This window comes from Vulpes lagopus, chromosome 10 (assembly GCF_018345385.1).
Source record: "Vulpes lagopus strain Blue_001 chromosome 10, ASM1834538v1, whole genome shotgun sequence".
NCBI classification, from domain to species: Eukaryota; Metazoa; Chordata; class Mammalia; order Carnivora; family Canidae; genus Vulpes; species Vulpes lagopus.
The window spans coordinates 91,375,554-91,402,570 of NC_054833.1; the positions used below are offsets into that span (position 1 = coordinate 91,375,554).

Genomic DNA, 27,017 nt, shown 5'->3' on the forward strand with positions numbered 1-27,017 from the left:
ACCTCACCCTGTGGCCAGGAGAGACACAGAGGCCCAAGTGGGTGGGTGCATGCCCAAGGTCACCCCGTACCCAGGTTAGCTCTAAAGGGGGGAGAGACCCCTCAATTTTGTCCTCAGCCTTTAGAACCCCTCATCCCCTCATTAATTGCAGCTGTGGTTGCTATTCCGGCTGCAGTTAATAATTAGAGGGCAGGGTGGCCTCAAAGGCACACCCAGGCCAGCGGGCACACGTGCAGGTTCTGGCTCCCTGGTCTCCTCCATCGGCAGCTGGGGGCCCCTCAAGCCAGGCCCTGCACCCAATTCCAGCCCAAAGGGCATATTTGCCTTCCCTGCTGAGCCAGATAACTCCCGCAGCCCCCAATCGATGAGCTCCCATAAAAGCCCCCCCTTGGTGACGTCACACGCCCGGCAGATTATTAATACCCGAGATAAGGGCTGTGATTAACATCAAATAAATCAATCACACAGTATAAAAGTCCTATTATTTTTGGCTATAAATCAACGTGGCTGGTATTTGAGCTCCAGCCATCGCGCGGGAGCCGCGCAGGGCCCGCCCGAGAGGCAGATATTGCTCCCGCCGCCTTATCTCCCCCATCGCTCGCTGCGTTATCACCACGGCCTGTGCCAGGTGCAACCCCGGCTGTTTTTTCCAGCTCCTTCCCGGGCCCCGCCCCCATCCTGCACAGCCCTGGCTAGCTGATCAGATAAGGGGCCTGGCTCCCCTGGAAAGCCACCGGGTCAAAGTCCACCAGTAAGAGCCACTTGCCCTTTGGCAGATCAGGGCGCCCCCGTTAGTGCACAGCACCTCACAGCAGCAATGATGGCAGTGGTGATAAGGGGCCCCTTGTGCACTCCTGCAGCCACCCAGACATGGACACAGACAGTGAGGCTCGGGTCCTGGGGAAAAGCTGGGGGCACACGGGCTGCACCACCAGCCTGGATGATGAGGCAGGTGGCAGAGGGCATAGTCATGAATGACAAGGACACCCCGGCCACTGTCCCTGGGAGCACTGGGGGATGGGAGCCTCAGTCCCCACTCCTAATGAGCCTGCCACTGTGGAAAGGGGCACAGGGGCCAGCAGATCTCAGAGGATGGGGTTTTTTGGGCGCCTGGCCTGTGGCCATCCTGGGGTGGGGGGGCAGATGCTTCGAGACAGGGAAATGCTGGGGGTGGGGTGCCCGGAGTGAGCACAGACTGCCTGAGATCTCTGCACCCCAGCCCCACCAGCAGAGCTCTGCCACCCACTCGCCAGAGCAAAGGTCCCGAGGGGACTGGCAGGGGTCGGCTGCCACCTGGTACACCTTCTCTGGGCATCTTTCCAGTCTCTGCTCAGTGTCACCAGCCTCTACCCCCTCTCTCCCGCACTCCTGGTCATGCCACCCACCATGGCCTTCCGAGACAGCTCACTTCAGGGCTACATCTCCCGGCCACACTACGGCCTGGGGGTCACTCAGCCTCCGTGAGCAAAGAGCATCCCAGCCCTGAGTGGGGGTAAGATACCCCGGCCATGGTCAACAGCAGGCAGGCAGGGAGAGAAGTTGGGCTCAGCAGGCAGACTGGATCCCCCATGCCAAACTTACTCCTCAGGGAAACAGGGGTGAGGGTGCTGACCACTCCCACACCACCTTCACCTTGGGAGCTCTTTCCTCCCAGGGGCGTCTGGGATACAGTTGGCTAGAGAAGCTGCCCTCCCTTTGAGGTCCGCTGGGGACCTGTCCAGAGCAGGCTTCCTGGTGTCAGGTTGATTCACCCCCAGTGTCTCCCCAGCACCACCCCCCACCCCTGAAACTGCCACCAAGGAGGCCCAAGGAAAGGTTTTGGTGCCAGGGGTGGGGGCGGGGGAAGCAGACATGATATGGAGGGAAATCAACCTAAACCCAGACCTGGGGCCGGATTGCTGCACTGTTGCTTTACAGGCTGTGTGACCATTGGCAAGTCACTTAACCTCTCTGGGCCTCATTCCCTCGTCTGTAAAACAGCAGGAGAACCTGCTATGCTCTGAGACCATGTGTGCTGAAGCCCACTGCCCGCTCCCACAGTGGGTAAATGGAGGCTAGCAGAGGGTGTGGCTTTCTTTTTTTTTTTTTTAATTTTTAAAAATTTATTTATTTATGATAGAGAGAGAGAGAGAGAGAGAGGCAGAGACACAGGCAGAGGGAGAAGCAGGCTCCATGCACTGGGAGCCCGATGTGGGATTCGATCCCGGGTCTCCAGGATCATGCCCTGGGCCAAAGGCAGGCGCTAAACCACTGTGCCACCCAGGGATCCCCCCTTTTTTTTTTAAAATTTTTTTTGGGGGGTGTGGCTTTCTTGAGGTCACTCTGTGGCCATGGCTAGACCTTCTCCATCGGGGCCTGTATCTCCCCATCTGTACCAGAGCCCCTTGTGGTGTGGGTGTACACATCTCTTGCCCCTGGCCCCTCAGGCCCCCAAGGGTCAGGCCCCTGGCCACCCGCTGCCCAGCAGCCAGCGCCAGACATCAGCAGGCTTCACGCACACCTCACAGAGGAGGAAACAGCGTCCCCAGAAGGACCCAGCTCCCGTGAAGGCACAGGTGAGGACATGGGAAGGCTTGGGGCAGCGCAGGCTATCAGGCTTGGCCTGCCATGTACCCACCACTGACTGACTCACCTGGACTGGAAGGGCTGAGGGGCTCGGGCTCTTCCACGGCCTCGGGCTCTGGTGCTCCTGCCTCTTGCTCTGGGAGGCTGGTGTCCATGGCCTGGGCCTCTTCTGAAGCCTCCACGTCTCCAAGGGAACCTGCAGACACAGCCCGGAGGGCATCCATGAGGCTCTGAGGGGCAATGGCACCTGGGCTCCTGACCCCGTCCTGGGCACAGATGGGCACACAGGCTTTCCCACCCCACAGGGCCAGAGGCTGTGAGGGGGCACCCCCAGGTTGTCTTCACACCCCACCTGTGTATCAACCCCAATATTTGCCACGGTTCCAGCGCCTGGGGTCACCCCAGCTGCCTGCCCCCACCAGCTCTGTATCTCTGCTGGCCCACTGACCCCCTCCTGCCAGGGTGGTAGTCCTGGCCCCTCCTGGGGTCTCACTAGAACCAGGGGATGGCACGCTATCCCCTCTACTCTGTTCTAAGCTGTGAGACCAGCAATGGTGCCTCCGCTGGTTTGGGGGCTTCTGAGGGCTGCATGAACCACAGCCCTTGCCTGACCCATAGGTACACATTTCTGGGGTGCACAGAGCCCCAAAGCACATCCATAGCCCCTGAGACATGAGGGTAAGCCCCCCAGCCCGGGCCCAGAACAGGTCCTCTGAGAAGCCCCGCACTTAGGTGCTGAGGTCTGGGAGTTTCCAGAGGGTAGGCCCCATGTCCAGCACACAGAAAGTGCTCAGAAAAATTGACAGGAGGAAGAAATGGCTGATGGGGCACAGGCCTGGCCACCTCATCCCAGCCCCCACCTTCCCTGGGGGGCTCCTACAGGGGGTGCTCGCAGAGCCTGCCTTACAGCTAGCTGAGAGGCCAGCCCCGCCAGGGCACCCCCAACTGCTGGTCAGGACAGCAGCCTCCATCCCTGAGGTCAGAGCCGTGTGTCCAGGGGGCGGGCAGAGGGAACAGTGGTGAGCAGGTACCCTTCCTCATCCCACACTCTCAGCCTGGGCCTGTGGCCCAGAGCTGCCTCCTGCCCTAGCTACCTTCCCAAATTGCTCCTCTAGCCACCTGTCCTGCCCCTACTCTGCCCCCCAGTCGTCTGGGAGATGATGCTGTCATCTGGGTGTGGCCCTGGGGCAGGGTCTTCTGGGGCCTGGATGCCAACCCCATAGCAGCCAGGCCCCCCAGCTCTGAGGAAAGAGCAAGAAGAAACATTTGGAAGCCATGACAACACCTGCAAACCACTCGTCAGGAGTGCCCGAGGGACGGAACAGGGCTTGCTCTTGATGGCACCCGAGACACATGGAACAGAAGGGCCACCTCTCAGAGGCTGAGCTCCACGTCCCTGGAGGCAAGCAAGCAGTGGTCGATGGAGATCCGACAGGACTCATGCCTCTGTGACCTCTTGTGCATCATGACCCGTGTAGGGATCTGGTGAAGGCCTGTGCCTCCTCCCCAGAAAACACCGAGAGAGACCAGAATTCGTCCAGCTTCAGAGGCTTCTCACCAAACCCCTAGTCTTCTTCCTGGAGCCCTGTCTCACTCCCTTCCTTTGCTGCATTTACCCAGGGGTGAAGCCTGCTGCTGCCAGCCAGCATCCACCACGGGCCACGGGAGCTGGCTCGTGGCAGTGGTCCAGGGAGACTCTGATGGAATGAGCAATATTGTGAGAAATGAGGCTCCAGCCTGACTCTCCCCGTCTAGCAATTTCCATGGAGCAGGGAGGTGGGCAAGCTCGTTTTGTTTGCCTTTCAGCTCAAATCCCTGGTCCCAGGCAGACGTGACCGGCCTCAGCAAGGAAAACCAAGTGTCCACAGCGGGGTGGACGCCCTTCCTACCTCCCGCTGACATCCGGGGGCAGGGGTACCCGGGACACCTGGACTCTGGAGGGTACTCCCAGGCCCCCTGGGAAGACCATCAAGAACCAGAGACAGGCCTCAAACAGGAAGTGCTGTTGAGTGAGGAATGGGAGTAAATGAAGGAGGAGAGCACAGGGGCTCAGAGGGGCAGACAGTGGGAAGAGGGCTCTGGGCCGAGGCCCTGGGGATGGACTGAGCTAGGCTTTGAGGCTGGAGAGAGGCTGGGGGAGGAGCAGGTCCTAGTCCCAGAGGCACTGGGGAGCCATAGAGAGTCCCAGGCAGGGTGTTTCCCAGCTGCAGCCGTCTGGATTCTAGCTCCCAACCTGAGTCCCACCCCCCAGGACACTCCAGAGCCGTAATTACAGGAGATGGGCAGGTGCTCTCCACCCAGTGGCCGGGCTGAGACTGCCCAGCACCAGCCCCAGGTCAAGTCTCCTGCTTTCTTGTCAACGCACTCACATGGACCGAGGAGGCTCTGAGGAGGACTGGGCACACCCCAGACCGGTCCACCTTGTGCCCCTGGGGCAGGTGGGAGGCCTGACCTGCTGTGACCTCCTTTGGCGTGATCTGGGCAGGGAAGCAGAGGCTGCGGTGGAGGCTGGCCTCCAGCTGGGGTTGGCCCTGAGCTGGTCACAGTGGCCAGCAGGCTTGCAGCCACCCTGGCCTCTGGGGTCAGCCCTCCGGCCGGACCCTCCAAGACCTTCCCGTACCTCCTGTGGCCCGTGTAGAGCTGCAAGTGGATGGGCCTGAGCTGCGGTCCCTCCTGCTGATGGCCGTAGGACCTGGCCGCCTGCTCTGCTGGACCAGTATGAAGCCCCCTGCTCTCAGGGCCGGTGGGGACCAGGGCACGGGGGCAGATGCCGGGGCAAAGCCCACCACCCCCTCCCCACCTGGGCCTGACCCTGGGGACACAGCCCCGACTCCCGGAGCCTCGCTCAGGTGGGCCTCCGCCACCCAGGGAGGCCCCAAGCTTGTGGCGGGTCCGTTTATGAGAGAACAAAGGCCCCCGCTCCGCACAAAGGCGTGACGACGAGCGTGAAGAAAGAGGCTGCCGGGCTGCTGCAATTTATTCTAATGCCGCTAATTCAGTTCCAGCACAATTAAAGCCGCTCTGATAATGCCAGAGACAGCCGCCAAGCAGCAAATCGCTCCAAGCCCACGAGCGGGATGTGCCATGGCAAAGGCTGCGCTATGCCTGCCTCAGCACCCGAGAGCATGCCACCTCGCCCCCGGGACACCCTGGGGTCCCACTCCACCCACGGCTCAGGGAGGAAGGTCCCTCCACTGGTCACACATCAGGGGACACTGCTGCTTCCCTGGCTGCCCTATGCCAGGAATGACCCCTGCCTGGCCCCTGGGGGCACTCTCTGACCAAAGACCTCAAGAGCTAGGCCAATCCACACACGGCAAGTGTCCTTGCTGTGTGACCTCAGGCTAGGCACTCTACCTCTCGGTGCTCGGAAACCACAATAGCTCCTACCTCACAGGGTGAAGCGTCTGAGCTCAGGGCCTGGCACATAGTGAGCACTAAACATCATTAGCTGTCACTGCCTGCTGTGCAGCAGGGCCTGGGGGATGGGGTCGGGGCCTGGGGTGGCACGTGCTCTTACAAAGCACCACTGTCACACACCAGCCCTGTGCTCAGCATTTACAGTGTTCTCCCTTAATCACCCCTGCCTGGTGGTCCAGAGTGTAGGGGTGGTGGGGAAAGTGTGTGTGGATGGCAGGCAGGGCCCTGAGCCAGTCCCCATGGGCGGATCTCCTCTGAGGCCCCTCAACACTGCCCAGAGGTCACGCCCACTTTGCAAACGAGTAAACTGAGGTCCAGCAAGCGAGGTTACTTGTCCACAGTGCCCTTGAGGAAGCAGTGGTGGGGATAGGCAGGCCAGGACCCTCTGCAAACACGGACGGCCCCCTTGCAGACACTGGCTCAGTCAAAGCCCTCTGCTGCACAGGGGTGGCCCCATGCCTCCCTTCTCCCTCTGGGTACCTGGATCGAGGGTGACACCGACCACATGGCCCAGCAGGGCAGAGAGGCCAGTGCCCAAGGCTGGACCCTGTCTGGGGGCATCGGCGGTAATGATGGCAGTTGCAGCGCTGCCCCTGCTGCCCGGAGCCCCTCAGTTATCATGGCGAGCAGACGCCCCGCGCCGATCCGTCTCCTGCTCATTAAGCCGGACGTGGAAATGGAAATGAAAACATAATAGCTATTTGATTGGGGGCGAGATAGTTTGCATATTGGCTGGGCGCTGATAGCAGAATTTCATCAACTCCCGTTCTTCATGCTTTAAGACTGAATTACGGAGACAGGCTCTGTGCAGTGGGATGATCCCCGCTCCCTTCCGAGTCCCCGAGCTGCACAGCTAATGGCCCCTCCTGGCTTTGATGGCGAGGCAGCTGGTGGGGGGGCCCTTTGAATGACCGCCTCTAAGGAAGCCGGAGTTGGTCTCTGTGGAGGGAGTAAAATCCCCTCAGATGCTGGGCCCTGGGTGAACCTGTCAGGCAGGGAGTTGGTGAGGGTGTCTCCGAGCACTGGGCGGGGAGTCCAGAGGCCCCGGGCCTCCTGCTGGTCCTGGCTGATCCACACACTATACCCATATCCAGTGGAGGTGACTGTACGTGCACTCCATGACCACAGCAATCCCCTGGAGCCTCCCACCCAACTTGGGGCCTGACCACAGACTTGAGTCTACCTGCAGCTCTGACCTGTGCCCCCCTAGCACTGGTTGTTTATGCCCCTCTGGGGAGGTGCTTCTTATATCCCATTTACAGAGAAGACAGAGGGGCACACAACTGCCCCAGAGGCCCTCCTGCATCAGGGCTGGCTTTTGAAGGCAGGCCCCTTGGCCTGGGGGTGGGTGGACGCTGATGGGCCATGGAGCCCTGCCCCTCTTGCTGGAGTGCCTGGGGCCCTCACCCTGGGCCTCATCCTCAACCACTGCTTTCTCATTCACCCCTCCTTGACTCCCTCATTCATTAACCCAGCCAACCTTTCCTGGGTCCACCGAGGGCCGGACTCTGTCCCAGGTCTTGGAGACCCCAGGGTAACCAGAACATACTCTCCAAGAAAGCAAATTTAAAAATGCAAGTGCGGCCACTGCCATGAAGGAGAGGTGTAGGTGCCAGTCAGGGAAGGCTTCCTGGAGGAGGCAACAAGTGATAGAGATCTAGAAGGGGATAGGGAGTGGCCTGGAACTGGGCCAGGGAAAAGCATTCCAGGCAGAAGGTAGAGCAGGACATGGAGGCAGGTGGCCCTGTGCAGGCCACACCTCCCTGGGCCTGGTTTCCACATGGAAAGCAGGGCTGGGGTCAGGGTTCAGCACGGTGGTGCCCTGGTACTGAGCACAGACAGGTTATTATTACAACTGCTGTTACTGTTTCAACTCTCCGGCGGCGGGGGGGGGGGGGGGGGGGGCACACCTGCCCTCTGGGGGTGGGGGCTGGAAGGGGGCAGTGCTGGCAGGCCTTGGCCTCCTGTCTCACTGGCCCTGGGCAGTCGGTGGGCGGTTGGGGGCGCAGTGCTGCCAGGAGAGAGACCCTGGCCTCTGGGTGGCACATGGTGGCCAGATAAGGCCCAGATAACACAGGGAAAATTGCAACAGATTCAGCCTTTCCCACTGGGGGTGGGGGTGCAGCTCAGGCCATGGTGGGGACACCCTGCTCCCCTGAGAGGGCCTTGCTCCTGGAGCTCTGGGTGGCTGGGGGCCATGGCTGGCCATCTCAGGGGCCCAGGACCCCTAAGCACACAGGGTTGGGTTGAAAGCCCGACCTGCTGGCAGGAGACACGGTGACCTCTGGTGAAGTGCTCCCTTCCCTGGGCCTGGTGAGCTGGATGGGACACTCCTAAGTTCCCTCCCAGGAAGGAGGGTCTCTAATGCAGCTGGTGTCTGATGGACAGGGACACTGAGGCACAGACCACAGGGGCAGCAGCTGTGCTGGCCTGGCACCCTTGGCCCTTGGGGCCCAGGGACTTGTGCTTCACACACAATCCTGACAAGCAGCTGAGCTGATTCCCAGGCCGAGGTGGAGAGAGAGAAGCAAGGTGGAAGCAGGGTATTTGGAGCAGGGCTGGGGGTGAGGCCAGCCCAGGAGGAGCAGTGGGAGCTGGTATATGAGGTGCCGCTGAAGGCAAAGGTGTCTCCACACCCAAGCCCCAGAGCCCAGCGCAGAGCAGCCCCAGACAGCTTGGGTCCCATGAGGTCGGGCTTGTGCTGCTGGTGGGTGGCAGGGGCATGGTGGGCAATGGGTGGGCACAGGTGGCAGGGGCGGACAAGGGGCAGGTCTAGGCCCCCAGTGAAAGCTACAGAGGCCGGGGAGGGGGGAGGAGTCCATTTCACGGAGAACTTAAGAAGCTTCTCTAAGGTTTAGATCAGAGGCAGGTTCCCAAAGGGGTAGGGTCCGCCCGGGAGAGGTGCAGGCACCCAGGAGAGGGAGCTGGAGCTCTGGGGAGGCCCAGCACAGACCCTGCTTGGAGCTTGGCTCTTCCTGGCCAGGGTGGGGGGACGGGTAGGTGGTGAAGCCACCCCTGCCTGCCCCAGGGCCGTGAGGTTGACAGTGGCCCGCCAGCGGCTTCTTCAACCCAGGGTCAGTCCCCGCTGACAGCTCAGGGCAACCACAAGAGGATGTTGGCGAGATAATCTTGGCTTATTCGAGCAGGCACCTTGGCTCAGAGTGGGGACCAGGCGTCTGCACCTCCGCGTGTGCTGGGGGTTACCCTTCCACACCAGTTCTGCTCCCAACTCTGAGTGGGCCGCCTGCAGCGGTCAGGGCTGGGCAGCTGGGCTCTCTACTTTCCCACTAAGGGTCAGTTTGATGGTGCTCACATGTGCCCTGCAACGGGAAGCTCACTACTCCTCTTCCAGACATCTGAGTCCCAGACCCTCTGCTTCTCAGGCCTCGCCCTAGCCAACCCCACCTTGCGGGGGGGGGGGGGGGGGGGGGGGGGGAGCGGGGGCAGGGGCAGGTCAGGCCATCCTGATCGAGGCTGTGCATAAACGATCATTTGCCTTGCTCCTGGTCTGTGCGCCAGACCCCAACACGTAGCCACTGGGCCAGCAAGCCCTCAGGTCACGCTGGGGAGTGAGTGGGGGGCTGGTGCTGTCCAAGGTGAGCCGGGCCACGGGCAGCCGGCAGGCTGCTGTCCCCACAAGCTGGGCCGTTGGAGGGCGAGGAAATGCCCTCAGCATCAAGAAAGAACTTACGGTGCTCCCAATGGTGCCGCGGCCCCACACTCTCCGGGAACCCAGGAGCAAGAGTGCTATGACCTACTTCAGCGTTGAGTGGATTGGAAGTCTTTTATTGAGACATCCTTCACATACAGAGAGATGAATCCTTTGCAGGGTGGTTCAGCTTGCAAAGGAGCGCTGATGAAAGACGGGTGGGGTCCCATGCAGCCAGGGCCTGCCAGCAGTGGGGGCGTCGCCCACCGCCCCCCACTTTCCAGGAGCCAGGTAGAACTGGGGGCCCTTCACAGCACCTGCCCCCTGCCACCATCCATGACCTCAGTCCTCACACCCTCCCAGGGCTCCTGCCCACAGCCTCTCTGACCCTCCCTTACAGGAGGGCTGGCAATGACCAGAACTCACTGCAAGGTGCCCAGGACACAAAAGAACCTTCCTGGGCAGACGGCAGGCAGGGGAAGGCCAACAAGCGCTCATGTGGCTGTCTTGTCCCATGTCTCTGTGTCTTCGTGTGGCCTGGGGTGTTGTAACCAAGAGCGCTGGGAAGACCACGTCCTGGGGCCTCGGGCACCCCTCACCCTGCGGCCACCCCTCCCCGCACGCACCAGTCAGCTTCCCCAACCCCTTCCTGGGGCCGTCAGCATGGATTCTAACACCACACCCACCTCCTGACTCACATTTGCCAAGCCACGCCTCCACCTGCCCACCTTTGCTCATTCACCTCCCCAGCTCCAGGTCTCTCCTGGAGTGAAAGCCAAACTCTTACCGGGCCGTGGCCCACTGCAGCCCACACCAGCACCCATCTTATCCTGGCCTGAGCTTCCACCCCTGCCTGGCTCTGCCGACGCCACTGCCCCCACCGTGTCCACAGAGTGTTTGCTTCACCCCACTCTGGGTGGCGCGTGGCACACAGTAGGTGCCCGGGGAGCACTGCTGCCTATAGGCTTGGGGGGAGGGGCAGAAGCCTGCCACCGGTCCCCAGGAGCAGCACACAAGCCAGGATGGCCCTCCCTGGGGTCTCTAGGGCCTGGGTAGGTGTGGGGACTCCAGGCTGGGGACATGAGACAAAGGGAGATAGGGTGCTGACACCCGGGGGGGTCCTCATCCATATCCCAGCCCCAGCCACCACCACTTCCTCCTGTGGCCAGCCCCGTAACCGACAGGCGGAACCCGGGGGGGCTCAACTGCCCCAGCCCCATGGCCACGCCCCACGGGGGCCCAGGGTGAGCCCGGCACTCCCTGCAGACATTGCCCCTGGAGGCCTCTCAGGGCAGGAAGGCCTACGGGCAGCTGGGCAGGAGAAACAGGCCTGCTTCTGGGGACACAGCCACACAGATGGGGACGTGCCCAAGGTCTCCCAGTTGGGCAGCGGACAAGTGGCCTGTCTGCTCCTCGTCCTGAGCCCTCCCCTACACGTGGTGTTTCCTGCCTGGGCCTCACCCATCCTCCTCTGCTGGGGGAGGGGGTCAGGACCCAGATCTCTCGTGGCTCCCCTCACTGGGACTCAGTTTCCTTTCCTGGCTCTGCAACACTATGGCTCACAGAGCCCTCCCTGCCTTCCTCATTCTCAACTCCCTGCCGGGTTGCTGCGTGACCACTGCCTGGCCTCCCTCTGACGTCTGTTCCCTGAGGAGGACCCAGGCTCTACCAGCTATGCACTGCATGACCCAGGCCAGCGCACCCCTCCCTGCCACTTGGGCACAGCCATCCGCCTCTCTGCTGTGGGGGAGGGGCATAATGCAGGGGCAGCACCTGGGGCCCTCTCCTGGCAGGAGCTATGGACTCGTGTGCACAGCCCTCGACAGTTTACAAAGCTCCACCAGGACTCTCAGCAGCACCAGCCTGTAGGGAAACAGGCTCCACTGAGCAGAGGAAACAGGCAGAGAACAGCCACCGCAGACCCCACCTGCCCCATCAGTGGTCTGCGGCCATTGCAGGGCAGGGCGCAATGGAGGCCCCTCGGGCTGCCAGCCTAGGGGACCCACCCAGGCCTTGGTTTACACATGTGACACACAGGGACTGACCCACCAACCTTGCAGAGGTGCTGGTGGGAGGGAGGGAGAGGGCTTTGTGGGAGGTAAAGATGCCTCCCACCACTGCTCCCCCAAAGGCACACTGGGATTTCTTCCACCAGGGCTCCTCTGTGCTGTGTTGGGTCAGCGGTGAGCACATGGGGCCCACCAGGGCGGGACACCCATCCCAGATACCATGATGTGCAAGGACAGGTGCAAGATGCAGAACAGGGCTTCTCAGGGGAGGTGCTGCTTATGCTGCGATCATTAATGCCCCGGGGCAGAGGGAACTGCCAGGACCAAGCTCCAGAACTGAGAGTGCCAGGGGGTCCTGCGTGGTGGCTAAGGATGGGTGGGGAAGAGGCAGGGGGATCTCATTCCCCAGGGTTTTATTCTCACATCCAGGGAAGCAAGGCCAGCCACCACCTCCAGGCAGCCCCCAGCTGGGTGCCACCTCCATGGCCTTGCTTGGGATCCTTCCCCTGTGGGAAGCAAGGTGAGCGCTGGGCTTTGGGAGACCCAGGCCAGCCACCGCCCCCAGGCAGTCCTCGGCCAGGCTCAGGCTCAGGATGGATCCTCTCTCTGGCCAGGGCCAGTGGGCCAGCCCCCGCCCCCTCCCCAGGGACAGGGGCTGGGCCAGGCGACGCAGAGAGAAGGGGAGCGGGCCTGGGAAAGCCCGGCCTGCCTGATAGGGAGAGATTGGTTTCAGCCGGAGCTGCGGGCTGCCAAGTCCACATCCTATCCGCGGCCTGCACTCACTCGGCATTCATCACCGCTGAACTCGGAGACTTTATCACCGCTAGGGGTTGGCGCCATCTCTGGGCCCGGCCGCTCCCGGCCCTCCGATGGGCCCGATAGCCGCTGATAGATTACCCGAGATTGCCGCAGCCCCAGCCGATCGCGGACACTCCTGGGCGGGGCGCGGACCACGTGGCCGGGCAGAGACCACGGCGCGCCCGGGAGGCCGGGGAGGAGGCGGGCGCGGCCGCCCTGGGGCGGAGACAGGGAAGTAGCGCCCGCGAGGGCGCCGCGGGCTGCGCACTGATTCTGCAGATGGCCGGATAAGGCTGATGGATGTGAGCGGGCCGGGCTAATGGAGCCGTCGGCGCGGCCCACGCGTCAGCTGGATGTTGGCAGATGGCTTCCCGGAAGGGGCCAGGGCTCCAGGGTGACGGGACCCTGCCATGGGGGGGCGGGGGATGCGGGGGTGGGGGTTGGGACGGGGCCTCCTAGGCACCTCCTCAGCTGCTGCACGGTGGAGCGGACTCTGGGCCCTGCTGCCCCACGTCCAGGACTGCGTTCCCGCCGGGGCACCGCAGCCCCTCTTCCAGGCCGGCCCGATGCCCCGGGGGTCAGGGGCGGGATGCACACCTAGGCCGGGCAGACCAGTGTCCAGACTGGTGACCATTATCCCGAGCTGTGTCTCCAGCCCCTCAGGATGCCATGCAGGGAGGCAGAAGTGGGGTCCTCTGGGCTAGCCCTTTCTGCGGTGTGGACAGGTCCCAAGCAGCGACTCTACCCTGTTCCCACTGCACAGATAGGGAAACCGAGGCACCCACGGGGGCCAGGACAGCCACAGGATCTGGTCCACCTGGGCTCAAACCCTACCAGGCAGGCCCCTTGCCTCAAATGAAAACTAAGGGTTGAAAATCAGCCTCACGTTTCTGGAAAGAGTAGAACAGAGGCTGCCAGGGGCCAAGGAAGGAAGGAGAGACAGACAGCATGGGGGATTTAGTGCTCGTTGGGGACAGTTTCTGTTGGGATCTTTGACCACAGCGAAAAAACCCGAAAACCAAAAAAAAGGTCTTTAGCCCAGTGCCCAGGAGTACACAGCAGGCACTCCCTAAGTGCCTGGTCCTGTCCTAGGGGATGCAGAGACACACATCCCTATCCGTGTGCACAGCCCTCCACAGTGACATGGCCTTCCCCACCAGCTCTCTGCCTCAGGACACTTGCTGGCCATGGAGACTGAGGCCAGGGCTTGCAGGGGCCTGGCCCTGCACTGCTGGTGGGCTGGGGGACGCCAGGGGCTGTATCAAGGCTAGGAGGGAGGCTAAAGCACTGGCTTATGCTATGGATGGTCCTGGGCAAGCCTCTGCTGCTAGTCAGGGCCTGGCCCTGTTGGTCTCTCATGAAGGGGGCTGAGGCTTGGGGGTCCTAGTGACCTGTCCCAGGGGACCCGCTGAGCAGTGGGGCTGGGATTTGCAGCCCGCTGTGTGGCTCCACAGCCCATGGCCTTGACCCCTTTAGGCGGAATGAGAGCCATGGTGATGGTGGTCATCTCAGGGCCTGGACATTATAGCGTTTGAGCCAAATCTGGCTGCTGGCCTGAGGATGAGCCTGGGTGGGTCAAGAACCCTGCTTGCATCTGGATTCCTCAAGCCCAGCTGGCTGGGACAGAGTAAGTGGAGAGGAAAAGTCTGGTCCATGAGGAGGAGGAGGGAGAGGAGGAGCCTCGAAGTTCCTGGGTCCTACCTCACATCCTGGGCCTGCCCGTGATGTGGCTGCCAAGGACACACAGAAAGGGAGGGCCTGTCCTGGGGCAGCGCTGGGATGGGAGCCGAGCCCTGCTTGAGCTGGTCAGCGTGGCAGGGGCTCTTACTTCTCCCCACCGTGCTAGCTCATCGCTTCTCAGAGCCTTTGCCTTTGCTGTTCTCTCTGCTGGGATGGCTCTTTCCTACACACAACACCAGTCAGCTCCAGAGGCTGCCAGGCTTTCGTTACCCTAGACCCCAGCTACAGGGGGTCCCTGTCCTTAAAGTTCATTTCGGGTGCTCCTTCTCTATTCTCCAGCAGCCAGGGGCTCTGTGACAGCAAGGACAGAGCACAGGCACCCAGAAGTCAGCCCACGGTCCCTATTCCAGGCACACAGCACCCCCAGGAAGTGAGCCTCAGCCCTGCTGCAAGGCGGGGGTCCTCCCTGGCGGTGGTGAGGACCTGGACTCCCTGGCCTCTACAGCTCTGCCCATGGCAGTGCTGGCTGGAAGGCACTGACTTTTCTCCACTTTCCTCTTTCCCAGGGGTTTGCTTTGCTATCCTGGCACAGAGGCTGGGGTGGGGAGATTTTGAAATCAACTAAGGGAATATTTATTGAGCACCTAACTGTATGCTCTGCACTGTCCTGGGAGAGACAGAGCTGCTCTAGAATGGGGGCCCTCATGGAGAGACTCTGAGGCAGGTGCTGGAGGGACCCCTCCCCAGGTGCTGTCCTTCCACTCCTGAGTGCTGGGCCCCTCTTGCTCTGTGCCCTGGGACACAGATCACCCCATCGTGCCGGGGGTGAAGGCACTTAGCTGAGGTCACACAGCAGCAGTCTGGTTCTGGTCCAATAGCCCCCACCCTGTTTCCTCCCCTTAGATCTCAGCCAACATGTCCCCTCCTTGCCCCTCTACTATTTTCCACTTCTGCATTTTTGTGAAACGCCCACGCCTGTGGCTGGTTTTCAGGTCACAGAGCCTGGCAGGTGCTGTGGAACTGGGGGAGCCTCTAGCCAGGCCCTGGGGCAGTTGGGCCTACCTATACCCCATCTCACTGATCAATCTGTGGGGTGCAAAGTGACCTTGAACACATGAGAATCCCCCAAAGTTTCTTGAGCACTTCCTGCAGACATGGTCTCTGGTCATGTAAATTTCTGAAAATGGAAAATCCGAAAGACCCCAGGTTTCTAGAATACACCACAGCCACGGATAGACTAAGGAACCCCCTGAGATATTCCTGTTTCCATCCTCATTGTGTGGTCGGGGAAACTGAGGCCCAGGGAGCAGCTGGTGCTTGTCGGAGAGTGCAGACCCTGCCTTGGGAGGCAGCCAGAGCAGATCCACCCATTGCACTGGGAGGAAGGTAGGTTTGGCAAATGGATGGGGGCCATCCCAGCCTGGAGCCACAGTGAGCCTGGTAGTGTGAGGTCCTGGATAAAGATCACAGTGGGGGTGGGGTGGGGGTGGGCAGAGATGGTGGTCAACATGCACAGTCTGGAGGTGCCTCAGACTGGGGGAGGGGGAGCTGGCTGGCCTTGAGCTGCCCCGCCCCATTTTTGAACTCAGTGTTCTCATCTGGGAGTCAGAGTTGGCAGGGCTGATCTTGGAACGACCAAGTCCTGGCCCCCCAATTCAGGCTGTGGGGTCTGGGCTGAGGGTCAGCAGGAGGTCATCCAAAGGCCCAACTGTCCATCCCCATGCGCCTGGGCAAACAGATGGCCTCAGCAGCAAGGCCACGGAAAGGCTGGCCCTTCCAGAGCTGGGGGGGGATTTCCATCAGGAGATCAAGGTCTGGGCAAGACACTGCCACCCCCCCCCCCCCGCCCGCCTCCATAAATTAAGGGCTGCTCCTAGGGGAGCCCCGCCCCCTCCAGAGACGCCCCGCCTCACACATGGAGCTCAGCCAATCCGCAGGCCTCACTCCCACTCATTTGCATGTCTATTTCCATTGGCTGCAGGCATAGCGATTAGGACATTCCCAGGCCGCGGGGGCGGGGCCTGGGGAGAGTTGTGGGGCTGGGCTCCGGGGGAGCTGGTCGAGGGGTGCTGGGCTGGGCGCCAGGGGCGGGGGAGTGTGGACTGGGGGAGCCGGGCTGGGCGCTGGGGGGCATGTGGGCTGGGGGGTGCTCTGGGCTCTGGGGGGGCCAGGCTAGGGGTTCTGGAGAGGTCTGAGCTGGGCACTGAGGGGGGGCCGGACGAGGGGCGCTGGTGGGGGCTGGGGGTACGCTGGGCTCTGGGGGGCCGGGGCTAGGGGCTCTGGAGAGGGCTGAGCTGCGCGCTGGGCTCTGGGGTAGCTGGTCGAGGGGTGCTGGAGGGGGCTGGGCTGGGCGCTGGGGAGCCGGGCTCTGGCCTCTGAGGCAGCAGATTCTGGGAGTACCAAGCTCTGGATGACCTGCCCCGGACCCAGGTCTGGGACACAAAATGGCCACCTGCGCACGGGGAGGACTTTGGTTATAGTACAGGCTCTTCCTTTTCCTCTAAAGCTCGGTTAAATCCTCAAACTCCCCCCAACCCCGCCCATTGTGAATGACTCAGAGGGGGAAAGATACTGACCCAAGGTCACAGAGCCAGGACGTGGTGGCGGCGCAGCTGGGACCTCGCCCCTCATCCCAAGACTGGGCTCCTTCCCTCCAGGGAAGGCCCATCAGGGCAACTTCTCATTTACAGCTGCCTCTTCTCAGGGAGGGCTATTTTTTAGTTTCCTTTGAAAAATAATGATGAGGATCACGAGGATTTTAAGAGGACCAGCACCTCCCCCCCCTCCTCTCCCCCAGCAGATCTAGTGGCATCATTTTCTTGGGGCTCCGGGAACTGCAGGGTGGTGGGCTCGCGAGTGTGAGTGTGAGTGTGCACGGGCTTTTGTTCCTGGCATTTTGGTGGGGTGAGATAAGGGGAACAACAGACCGGCTCAGAGAGAGCAGGCAGATAGATAAGGCGATAGGGTTCCTCCACCACACAGGCCTATCGCCTTTTATCAGAGTTCCCTTTTCTTTCTTTCTTGTTGGGGGGTGGGTGGGTAGGGTGGAACACATCCCACCCCCAGCCCCCAAGCCGGAGAACTGGGGTGGGGGCCTCCCTTGCTCACATCCCTGCTGCTGTGTCCAGCACACCCACAGCCCTGGCCCAGAGCTCCCAACCGGAAGGGTGGGGGTCCCAAGGGCTGTGGTCACAGCGGGGAAGGCAGCAGCATGGTGCTTCTGCCCTCATGGCTTCACGGAGGGCCCTAGGGGGAATGATGAGGGCAGGGAGGCCCAGAGAGGTGATGGGCAAGGGAGGGGTGTGCCTGGGGGCTAGTGGCTGAGAGACTGGGAGGCTGGGCCCCTCTCTCTGGGAAGCCCTGTGAGCCCTCTTGGGACCAGTGGGGCAGGACAGAGAGACCCCCCCCCGCCACAGCTCCAGGCCTCTAGGGCAGGACTGGGCATCTTCAGCCCCATTTTACAGATGTAGAAACTGAGCTGCAAAACAGGAATATGGCTGTGAGCCAGAGGTGCAGGGGCAGGCTGGACCCCCACATTCCCTCTGTATTCCTCTGGCTACCAAGGCCACAGGACACGTGTTCCAGAACCACCCACAGCACTGTGTGACACGGGCCCCACACCTCTGTACCCTAGAGCTATTTCCAAAATCAGGCCAGGAAGAAGGCTGCCGGTGGGGTTCACAGAGGGAGTGCAGCCGGCAGGGAGGGCTTGGGGAGGCAGTCCCAGCCCTGGAGACCCCAACCCCTGCCAAGTCCCTGGAGAACACAGTCCCTAAAACACACAAGCCCAGGACGCTTTCCCCCTTTTCTCCTGCCTTTGTCTCTGGTCAGAATTATGATTGTGCCCAGAGCACAGGTGAAGGAGCTGGGGTCCGGAGACATTAAGTCTCTAACCCAGGCTACCCACCCCAAGGGGCAGGCTTTGAACCCTGGTCACCCCATACTATGCTTGTCCTCCTCCCCCACACATGCACCCATTTTACTGGAAATAGCTGACTTCCTTTAGAATATTGAAACAAAACAAAACCCAAAAGACAGAAAGAAACCAGTTTTATCACCAAAGGGACCTATTTTCTGGGGACAGATGAAATGACCCCCAGAGAGAAGCAGAAGTAGAGGCACCCCATCATCTCCTGATCCTAGACAGGGCTGTGTGCTCCCAGGTACTTACTCACCCTCTCTGTGCTTGGGCCTTTCTCCCCTAAATGGAGGGAGCAGACCTCTTAGGGGAGGGGAGGGGCAATGGCTACAAACACCCCAGAACCACCAGCTCTGATGGAGACCTAGACCTTGACTAGGCCTTTAGGTCACTCTTACTGCTCCCTTCTGTGCTGTGTGACCTTGGATGAGTTGCTCAACCTCTCTGAGCCTCGAGTCCTCTTCTGAGAAGAAATGAAGTCAGAGGTGGTCTTTCTAGCGCTGCTGAGACTCTACAGGGTCACACAGGTTAAGCCCAAGCCTGGCATACAGAAAGTGCTCAGGGAGGGGAGCTACCAGCTAACAATGGCCACCAGTAGGATTGTTAGGACTGTGCAGTCCTAGAACATCTCAGAAATGTTGCTGACTGCCCACTCAGGCCTCCTGTCTCCGGGGATCACAGAGAAATCTCCTTTCTTGAGAGTCATTTAAAAAATTTAACACAGAAAGGGGGAACAATGGCCATGGGTGCTGTGCCTGCTGGGAGCCCCAGGCAGTCCCTCCGAGGGGCCCCAGGCACTGCCCAGGGGGTGTGATGACCCCTGAGGCCCCGGTGTCCCCTCTGGCACTGCTGGGGGTGGGCGTAGCCCTGTGGGAGCCTGGCGCCCACAGGCCACTGTACCTGTCCCTCAGCAGGAGGATTAGCCACACGCATGGCCCTAATCGCTGCTAATCGCACCACCATCACCGCAGGATCTCGGATCAGCTGAAGGAGGCGGCTTTATCCAGACAGACGCGGAGATGGCACCGTAGTCCCATCTGGGCGTCGACCGTCACAAGTGGCAGCCAGGCTGGCGGGCCGGGGAAGGCAGGGAGCGGGAGCCCACCCCACTGCTCAACATTTCCAGGCACGTACTGTGTGCCCAGGTACTGCTCTAGGTGCCAGCAGACAGTGGGGACCCTGGCCTTGGGGTGCCGCATCTTCTGGACAGCTGGGGCCAATCTGAGGGCTGGAAGTGCGGCAGACGGCCCAGGGTCAGAGGCCGGGCGGCTGGTACGCACGCCCAGCTGTAGCGCGGTGCCTTGAATCCTCCCTTCCACCCAGAGCCTCACCCCTTAGGCCAGAGGCACTGTTCCCCCCAACACGCATCCTCCTCCTGGTGCTGCATTTCTAGGGGAGGCCCGAGCTGTCCCCTCCTTGGGCCCCCAGTTGCTGCCTCGGTGCGGAGGCCTGGGAGGTGCAGGCAGGGCACGCAGAGGTTCATGGCTGGCCCCGGGGGCCAGGACAGGCTGGCAGAGACGGCCAAGGGCTCCCCTCCAGGGCCCCCACCATCCCCACCCTCCTCCCTACCTTCTTTTTCAAAAACATAATTTATCTGTGTATTATCAAGAAATCCAGACACTTTAATCAGTGAGCTATGAAGTCAGAATTTCCATTCTTATCTGCGGGAGGAGTGGAAACGGAGGAGATAGGCCGCAGGAACGGATCGCTGGTAGGGAATGTTAATGGGTGGAGAGGCTGGGCTATTGGCCACGGAGACACCGTATCTCCCCCATTATCAAGGCCGTATCTCGCCAACCATCTCAGCGCAGTAATGGGGCCAGTTCAACTTTCCGAGTTATCACAGGAGCTGAAACCTGCGCCCGCCAGAGGCCCGGCCGGCAGACAGTTCCGGGAGGACTGGGCTTCAGCTGGCAAAGCCGAGGGAGGGGGACAGCTGGCCTGGGTGGGGCCCTTGAGGGCCTGGGTGCCCCCTGACCAGCAAGACTACCACAGTGAACATCGAGAATCCCTCTTTCCCGGGAACATATTTGGATTTGGCAGAGCTGGACATGGGCGTGTTGCACAGGAGGGGAAACTGAGGCAGGAAGTCAGCTCAGGGTCCCAGGGGTCCCAGGCCCTCCCAAGCTGTGCCAGGCCCATGAATTGAAGAGTGTGGTATGAGGGAACGACAGGTGGGGATGGGATGAGAACACCATGACTCCTACCTGTGGCTCTGTCCTGAGGCCTCTTCCAGGCCCTAAGCCCAGGAGCAGGAAATGTCAGTAACAAAGAGAGTAGGGTGGGGACATCCTGGTGGGCTCTGCCCTGCAGGCCCTGACCTGAGGCTGGCTTCATAGCCCCTTGGCAGCCTGGGGTACACTCAATGCACCCCTCAAAGGTTAAAGGGCTTCCCACCACCTTGGGGCTGCCTGCATGGGACACCCCGGGGGAGGGCACCCACGGCCTATAAAGAACATTTCTGTTCATTCAAAGAAAGGGGCCCCAATCCACGCATTCCAGCCCCCTGAGGATTTTGTGGCCAAGTGTCTCAGTGCGGAGCAAGAGTCTCCCCCACAGGCTGCCCACCGATGTGAGTCCCCCCTCAGACTCTGAGGGCTCCAGGCACTGTCCCAGTATGGACCTCATCTGCTGGGGCTCTGGTCTCTCTCTTCCAGCTGGAGGGCAGGGCAGCAGACACCGGAGCCCGGAGCAGGGAACGGACTCGCCCAAGGTCATATAGCCAGTGAGAAATAGCCTGTTGACCACAGCTGGACACTGCCTGGAACCACAGGAAGGCCTCGGTTTCCTGGACTTGAGCATGGATGTTACCAGGCCAGCAGGGAGCCAGGAGAGCTCTACCCCTGGAAACCAGCCCTGTGGCCATCCTCCTCCCCTCCCCAGAGTGGGGAGCCAGGGCTATAGACCTGCATCTGACCTTTAAACCAACCAAGCTTCAGTCTCCGCCCCCATGCACTGGACTAATCACTGAGCATCCCTCAAAGTGGCCGGAGCAAGTGTCTGCAGGTCCCGGGTACACAGCAGGCACATAGTAAGTGTTCAGGTGGTGCTTACGGATGACAGTGCCTGGCAAGCCCAAGATTGATAGCTGGGGTTGATAGCTGGGTGAGCCAGGGCCCCAGACAAGCTGGGTCAGGATTGGCGGAGCCATATGAAGTCCCGTGGCCGCCTGAGGCCCTGAGCAGACACCTTCTCTTTGGTCTCAAGCGTCCAAGCACCTGAAGCCCAAGTGGTCCCCAAAGCCCACCATGGAGCTGAGGATCCAGCAGAGCCCTGGACTGAACTGCCACAGCCTGTGAGGCCCTGTTCCCAGCGGAAGGCCCATTGCAGGATGGAGCTGTGACCCCCTGGTCCTGGCCCTCCTCCCCTCCTGATCCCTGGGTCTAATTCGCAGGGTGGAGCTTGAAAGAGAAAAGGGAAACTGAGGCAGGATGCTGTGATAGGGGCAAGCAGGGCAGACCGGGACAGCTGGACAGCTTGAGTCAGACACCAGGGAAAAGTGGCAGGAAGGAGGCCCAAGGACTGAGGAGCAGAGAAATGACCGTCTGTCCACTTTAATCCTGCCAGGCAACCCCGATGGCACCCCAACCCCGGGGCCAGGCTGCACCTCCTACACCAGGTCTTATCCTCCTCCCTACTCTGCACCATCAGCACCAATGTTCCACTTGTGGGGGAAACTGAAGCTCAGCGACTTACAGGAGGCGTAGGCACCCTCAGAGCCCAGCTGGGCATCCCCACAACATCCCCGTCTTGCAAAGGTGAAGCCTGAGTCTTGGGGAGGCAGGTGATATTTTACCCTGAACCCCAGGATTCTGGCCCGTCCTTGGCTGTGGCCACCCACGGGGAAGCTCCTAGAGGCACCCACGTGCAGAGTCCACACTGTGGCCATCCTGTCCTGCCCAGGAATCAGCGTGCCTGCCAGTTCTGGGGGGCCTTGGACACAGGACCCCCAGCCTGGAAACTGTGGCAGGCCTTCTGCTGACCACCTCCTCAAACCTATTAATATTCTGTTCATGTGCTGTGTGACCCTGGTGGAGTCACCCATCCTCTTTGGTCCTCCGTTTCTCTGTGAGTAACAGGTTGAGAAGCTCAGCCTTTGAGGGCCTCCTGGAGAATCACCAGGGTGGGGGTTGAGGGGTAGGGGTGGATGCCTGCAAAACGCTTAGCAGTGGGAAGCTATCAGCTGTGGGTGGCTGGGTTTCTGGAGCTCCTGGGCCAAGGGAAAGCAGGGCTGCTCTGAGCTCTGACTGTGCTTGGGCTCCTGGAAGCAGTACACCGGCACCCTGTGCCCTCTTTTGCAGCTGGGGAAAGCCAGGCCCTGGGAGTCCACAGCCTCTAGTCCAGGGGAGGCAGACAGGAGGGACAGGGGGTGGAGGGGAGGGGCTAGCTTATCTGCCTAACCCAGCTCTGGCCCAAGGTCAGCTGTCACATTCCTGACCCAGCGGGGACACTGCCTTCTCCCAAACATGGGGCCTTGGAAGAGGGAGAAGGAGGAGGGGTGGAGGGGGCTGGTGAGGCCCTGGGACAGGTGGCCTGGGGGGCTGAGAGGCCCTGCCCACCACTGGGGTCCACAGACCCAGCTCCCCTGTGGCCTCGAGCACGTCACAAGCCCCTAGGCCTTGGATGTCTTACCTGGAAGATGGGTGAGCCAGTAATGCCGATGAGCTAAGGGCAGGTAAGATCCTTGGGCAGGGAGAGGACCAATGGGGGTGTGTGTCCGGCCTGGTCGGACCTGGGGTGTGGTACAGTCAGGGCACCCGCCCACAAGGCCCTTCAAAAACTAACACCCGAAGGCAGGAGGAGGGGGAAGGCCAGAGACCGGACTCTGTGTGAAGTGTCCAGCCCTCCGGGCTTCTGGCAAAATCTTAGTAATGCAACCAGCAGCTCCCAGGGCTGCCACATCCAAGGACATGACCTTGGGACAGCACTTTATAGTTCGCATTCGGGATCTCACAGACCTCATATAAAGACCCTGGGAAGGAGGTGCTGTTATTAAGCTCTTGTTTCCGAAGTGAGAACTGGGATGAGAGAAGTCATTTGTCCACAGGGTCGTAGCGGGGCGAGGGCCAAGGCCAAGCAGTGGCCCCCACTGAGGTAGCCTCACACTCTGGATATGAGGGCAGCCTCAGCCTCTGCTCCCTATGTGGGGACATGGGGGGATGGAAGCTCTGGGGTCCCAGGGGGAAGAGTCTCTGTCCCCAGCCCGCCCACTGGCCCCCCGGTCAGCAGGGGTGGGTGGAAGCAACATGTCCTCCAGCAACAAACAGCCCAGGCTCTGGACCCGAGCTGGGCCCCTGGGTGTGCTCCAAATACTGCTGTTTATTGAGTACCACAGCATCCCAGCCCTGCCTGGGCACTCGGCACAGCCACGGGAGCAGGTGCCGTGTCATACCCATTCTACTGATGAGAAAACCAGGACTGGGAAGGACAGAGATGCTCGCCAAGGTCACTCAGCTGAGAAGTTGAGGGGAGGGGAGGTGGGATGTGAATTTCCCTTGATTCTCATGATTGTGCTCAAGGGCCAGCAGTGCCACCATCCCTATTTTGCAGATGGGTAAACCAAGGCTCACTAGGGTGGACTTTGCCCATAGTCCCACGTCCATTTCACACTGCATGTCCATTAGGTTATTTATGTGACAGAGTTCTGGAAAGCCCACTTTGTGGACTAGGACAGACCTAGTCCCCACTCCCAGATAGCAGAGATCTAAGCTGCCTGTGCAAAGGCCCTGGGGTGAGAGGAACTAAAACAAGCCAGTGAGAAATCCTCCCCTCTCAGCTGGAACACAGGCGCTGGTGAGGGGCTCCTGCCTGATGGGAGCTGTCTCTCCCTGGCCCCTTAGCCCCCTAACCCCCTAGCCCCATGCTCCTTTTCTCATAGGAACACACCAAGAATAGATGGACAGCAGCCGAGCCCTCACCCACAGGCCATCTGCCTCCTCCTGCCACAGCTGAGGGTTCCAGGAAATACACATGGAGGCCAACTCCCTCTGCAGGTGTTGCTGCGCCCACTTCTGGAACCCCCTTCCATCCCAGGCCTCCTGCGGCTTGGGAAGCAGTGGAATAAACATGGGCTGTGGCCTCAGGTTCCCCTTCTGTGCAATGGGAACAGGGACCCTGCAGCAGCTCTAGGGGTGCGGTTGGCCAGGAGGGCAGGAGCCCAGCCAGGGTCCCCAGGTTTGGCGATACCAATCAGCGGGCAGCAGCTGCCCCCAGGAGGAGGCCCGTCGATGGCAGATAGGCCGCGGAGAGTATTATTCACGGGCCGTCCAGCCCCGGGAACGTCTGGTTGGCATAGAAACAGGAGATAAGGGGTACAATTAATGGCATCACATTCCCTCCTCCTTTCTTCCCCAAGTGACCCATTTAAATCCCTGGCGGGGCTGGTGCCATGCTGGGCTCCCAGTGACCTCCAGGGAGGGGCTGGCTGGGCAGGCAGGGCTCGGTCAGGGCTCAGGCCCCTGGGCAGGGCTGGCAGGAGGCTCCCCAAGGAGCACCCCTGTGCAGCAGCCTCTCAGGAAGGAGGCCCTTGGGAAACCTGGCCAGGGCTGCACTGGACCCCAGAGTGGCTCCGCTCCCAGAGACCCATTTCACAGATGTGGAGACTGAAGCCAGAGAAGCCTGGGGGCAGATGGACAAGAGGAAGGTAGATGATGCCCACAGGCAGGCTGCTTCGGAGCTCGGGGATGGGCTACCTGTGGTCCTACTCTGCTTTCCCACTTCTCTGGGGGAGAAACCGAAGCAACCTGTGCTCAGTTTCCCCAGATGTAAAGGTGATAAGAACAGGACCTATTTTAAATTGATATGTGAAGGCCCAGAGTAATGTCTATGTTAGCTATTGTTAATATTATTACTGTCCGGTGCATCAGTGAACTGCTCATCTTTCCTGAGGCCCAGGAGTGCATGAAAACCAAGGACTATCTAGAGCCAGGGTGGAAGCCAGCCTCAGGGGGCGCATCTGGGCTCTGGTGTCCACCTTGCCCACGTAGGCCCGGGGGCAGGCTGCAGCCCTGTGAGCAAGGTCCTCCTAGACTCTCAGCCCTTTGTCCCCTTGGCTCACTAGAGGAGGGTCCCCATGCTCCCACGACTCTGAAGAGGGGGCCAAGGTCAGCGGAGGACTCATGTCCCTGCTGACCCCTGGATGGCAGGTGGTCACACCTATCTTTCACAGAGGGTAAACTGAGGCCGTGGAAGGCAAGTGAATTAATTGCCCATGGTGGCTCTGCATCAGGACCGGCCAGGTGGCCAATTTCCCTCTTTCCTCACTCCTCTGCCATCCTGGTGAGATGCAGGCACTGCCAAGTGGCCCGGGGGCTTCTGTACTTGGGAGGAGAATGTGCTTGGCTCTGTGCAGAGTTCCCAAAAACTCAAGGACGGACCACCCCTTCTCCCTCCTGGGCCTCACCCGCTCTCTGGAACTGGCCTCACCACCAGAAGGTACCGCCAGCCCCACAGGCAGGTGCTGAGCGGCTTGACAGTGCAGGCTGAGTCTGAAGCATGGAGTGAATTAGTCATCCTGTGCCCACCAATAATTCGTTTAATCAAACTCTGAGAATGTGTGAACAACGCCTTCCCAGGAGATGGGGTGGCTGCTGGAGGGGGATGGGTGGGGCATGCAGAGAAGCCCCCTCCTACCTGGCGGGCCTGGGTTTCCACTTGGCATCCAGGCCCATGTCCCTGAAGGACCCCTGCCAAGTGGGCCCCACGGCATCACTAGTTTGACCTGATGGCTGACTCCTGTCAGCATGTTTCAGAGGGGGAACCTGAGGCCTGGACCACCCTCCTCACCTCCTCACACAGGCATCTGTCTCTTCCCTAGCGTCCGGTGCCTCTGAGCCCTTCACACCCCTGACAACAGCTGGGAATCATCATCCTATTTTTCAGAGGGGGAGCTTGAGGCCAGCCCATTGACCCTGGAGGCACCTCCATGGCAGGCCTACTACTGAGCTCACTGGAGGTACATGGGACATGCCCCCAACTGGACTTCTACTTAGGGTCTTCCACCTAAGCCAGGGCTGGGACCCAGGGCATGCATACAGCAAGTGTTCAATAAAGACCCGCTGAGCGAACCGAGGCAGGTCTCCCACCCTGATCTGGGGGACCTGCTTGGAAAGACCATCAGCACCCTGGCTCCCCCCTGCAACCGCCCCCCCCCCCCCCAGCCTGGGAAACGGAAACCACCTTGATTTTTTTTCAGCTGAACTCCAAGCAGGGACACCTCCCACTTGCCAGAACACACACCACCCCCAACGCCATTCAAGGGGAAACACGCTCCCTCCTGGAGGTGACAAGCCCCACCTCTGGCTATCTCACACCATCAACTAGGAATCCGGAGGGTGTCCCCTCCCCTGGCCATGAGCTCGGGGCCAGCAGAGCCACTTTCCTTTCATTTTGACGGACTGTACCACCCGCAGGGGAGGATCAACTTCTTGGCAATTAAGTGTGTTTGGGAAGAAAACTCGTGGAGACGACCCGGCGCAGACCCGCCCCCCCCACCCCGCCCTGGCCCAGGTCCGAGCCCCACTCTCCCCGCCCAGACTCCCCCGTGCTGTTGTTGCCTCGAACCCGGCCGGGCCTGGTGGCCACCGATAAGGCCTCTTATCGCTCCTGGCGATCGCCATCCGGCCGACCGGCCCCGCGCTTATCTGAGCTCCCATCGACCCGGGAGGGAGGCAAGCTCGGCGGGCCGGGGGTCCCCGGGCAGGGCTCTGCCCCGCGCTCCCCGCCAGCCCGCCGGGCCTATCGTCTCGGCCATCTGGCCGGCCAAGGCCGCGCTCCTGCCTCGCCCTCCCCCGCTCCCACGTTTGAAGTTAATAAATGGAAGCGCCTATCGCCTCCGCCATCGGTTGCGCGCCTTATCGCACGGCACATCTATCTCCGCGCGGAACAAAAGGCGCACGGAGGCGCGGGCAGCTGCGCCCTGGCTTCGGTGAGGGCGCGGGGGGCGGTGGCCCCAAACGCCCGGCCCCCTCCCTTCCAC

The 27,017-nt window shown here is 61.0% G+C and overlaps 1 protein-coding gene across 2 annotated transcripts in view; it reads right to left on the minus strand.

Annotated features, from left to right (window-relative positions):
- ZFPM1 (zinc finger protein, FOG family member 1) overlaps positions 1 to 27,017 on the minus strand; it is a 69,731-nt gene that overhangs the window by 40,039 nt on the left and 2,675 nt on the right. For both annotated transcript variants that reach the window (XM_041772032.1, XM_041772031.1), the window contains exon 2: positions 2,633 to 2,761. In XM_041772032.1, the coding sequence (XP_041627966.1) occupies positions 2,633 to 2,720 (88 nt within the window). In that variant the 5' untranslated portion in view covers positions 2,721 to 2,761. The remainder of the gene's footprint in view (positions 1 to 2,632; positions 2,762 to 27,017) is intronic.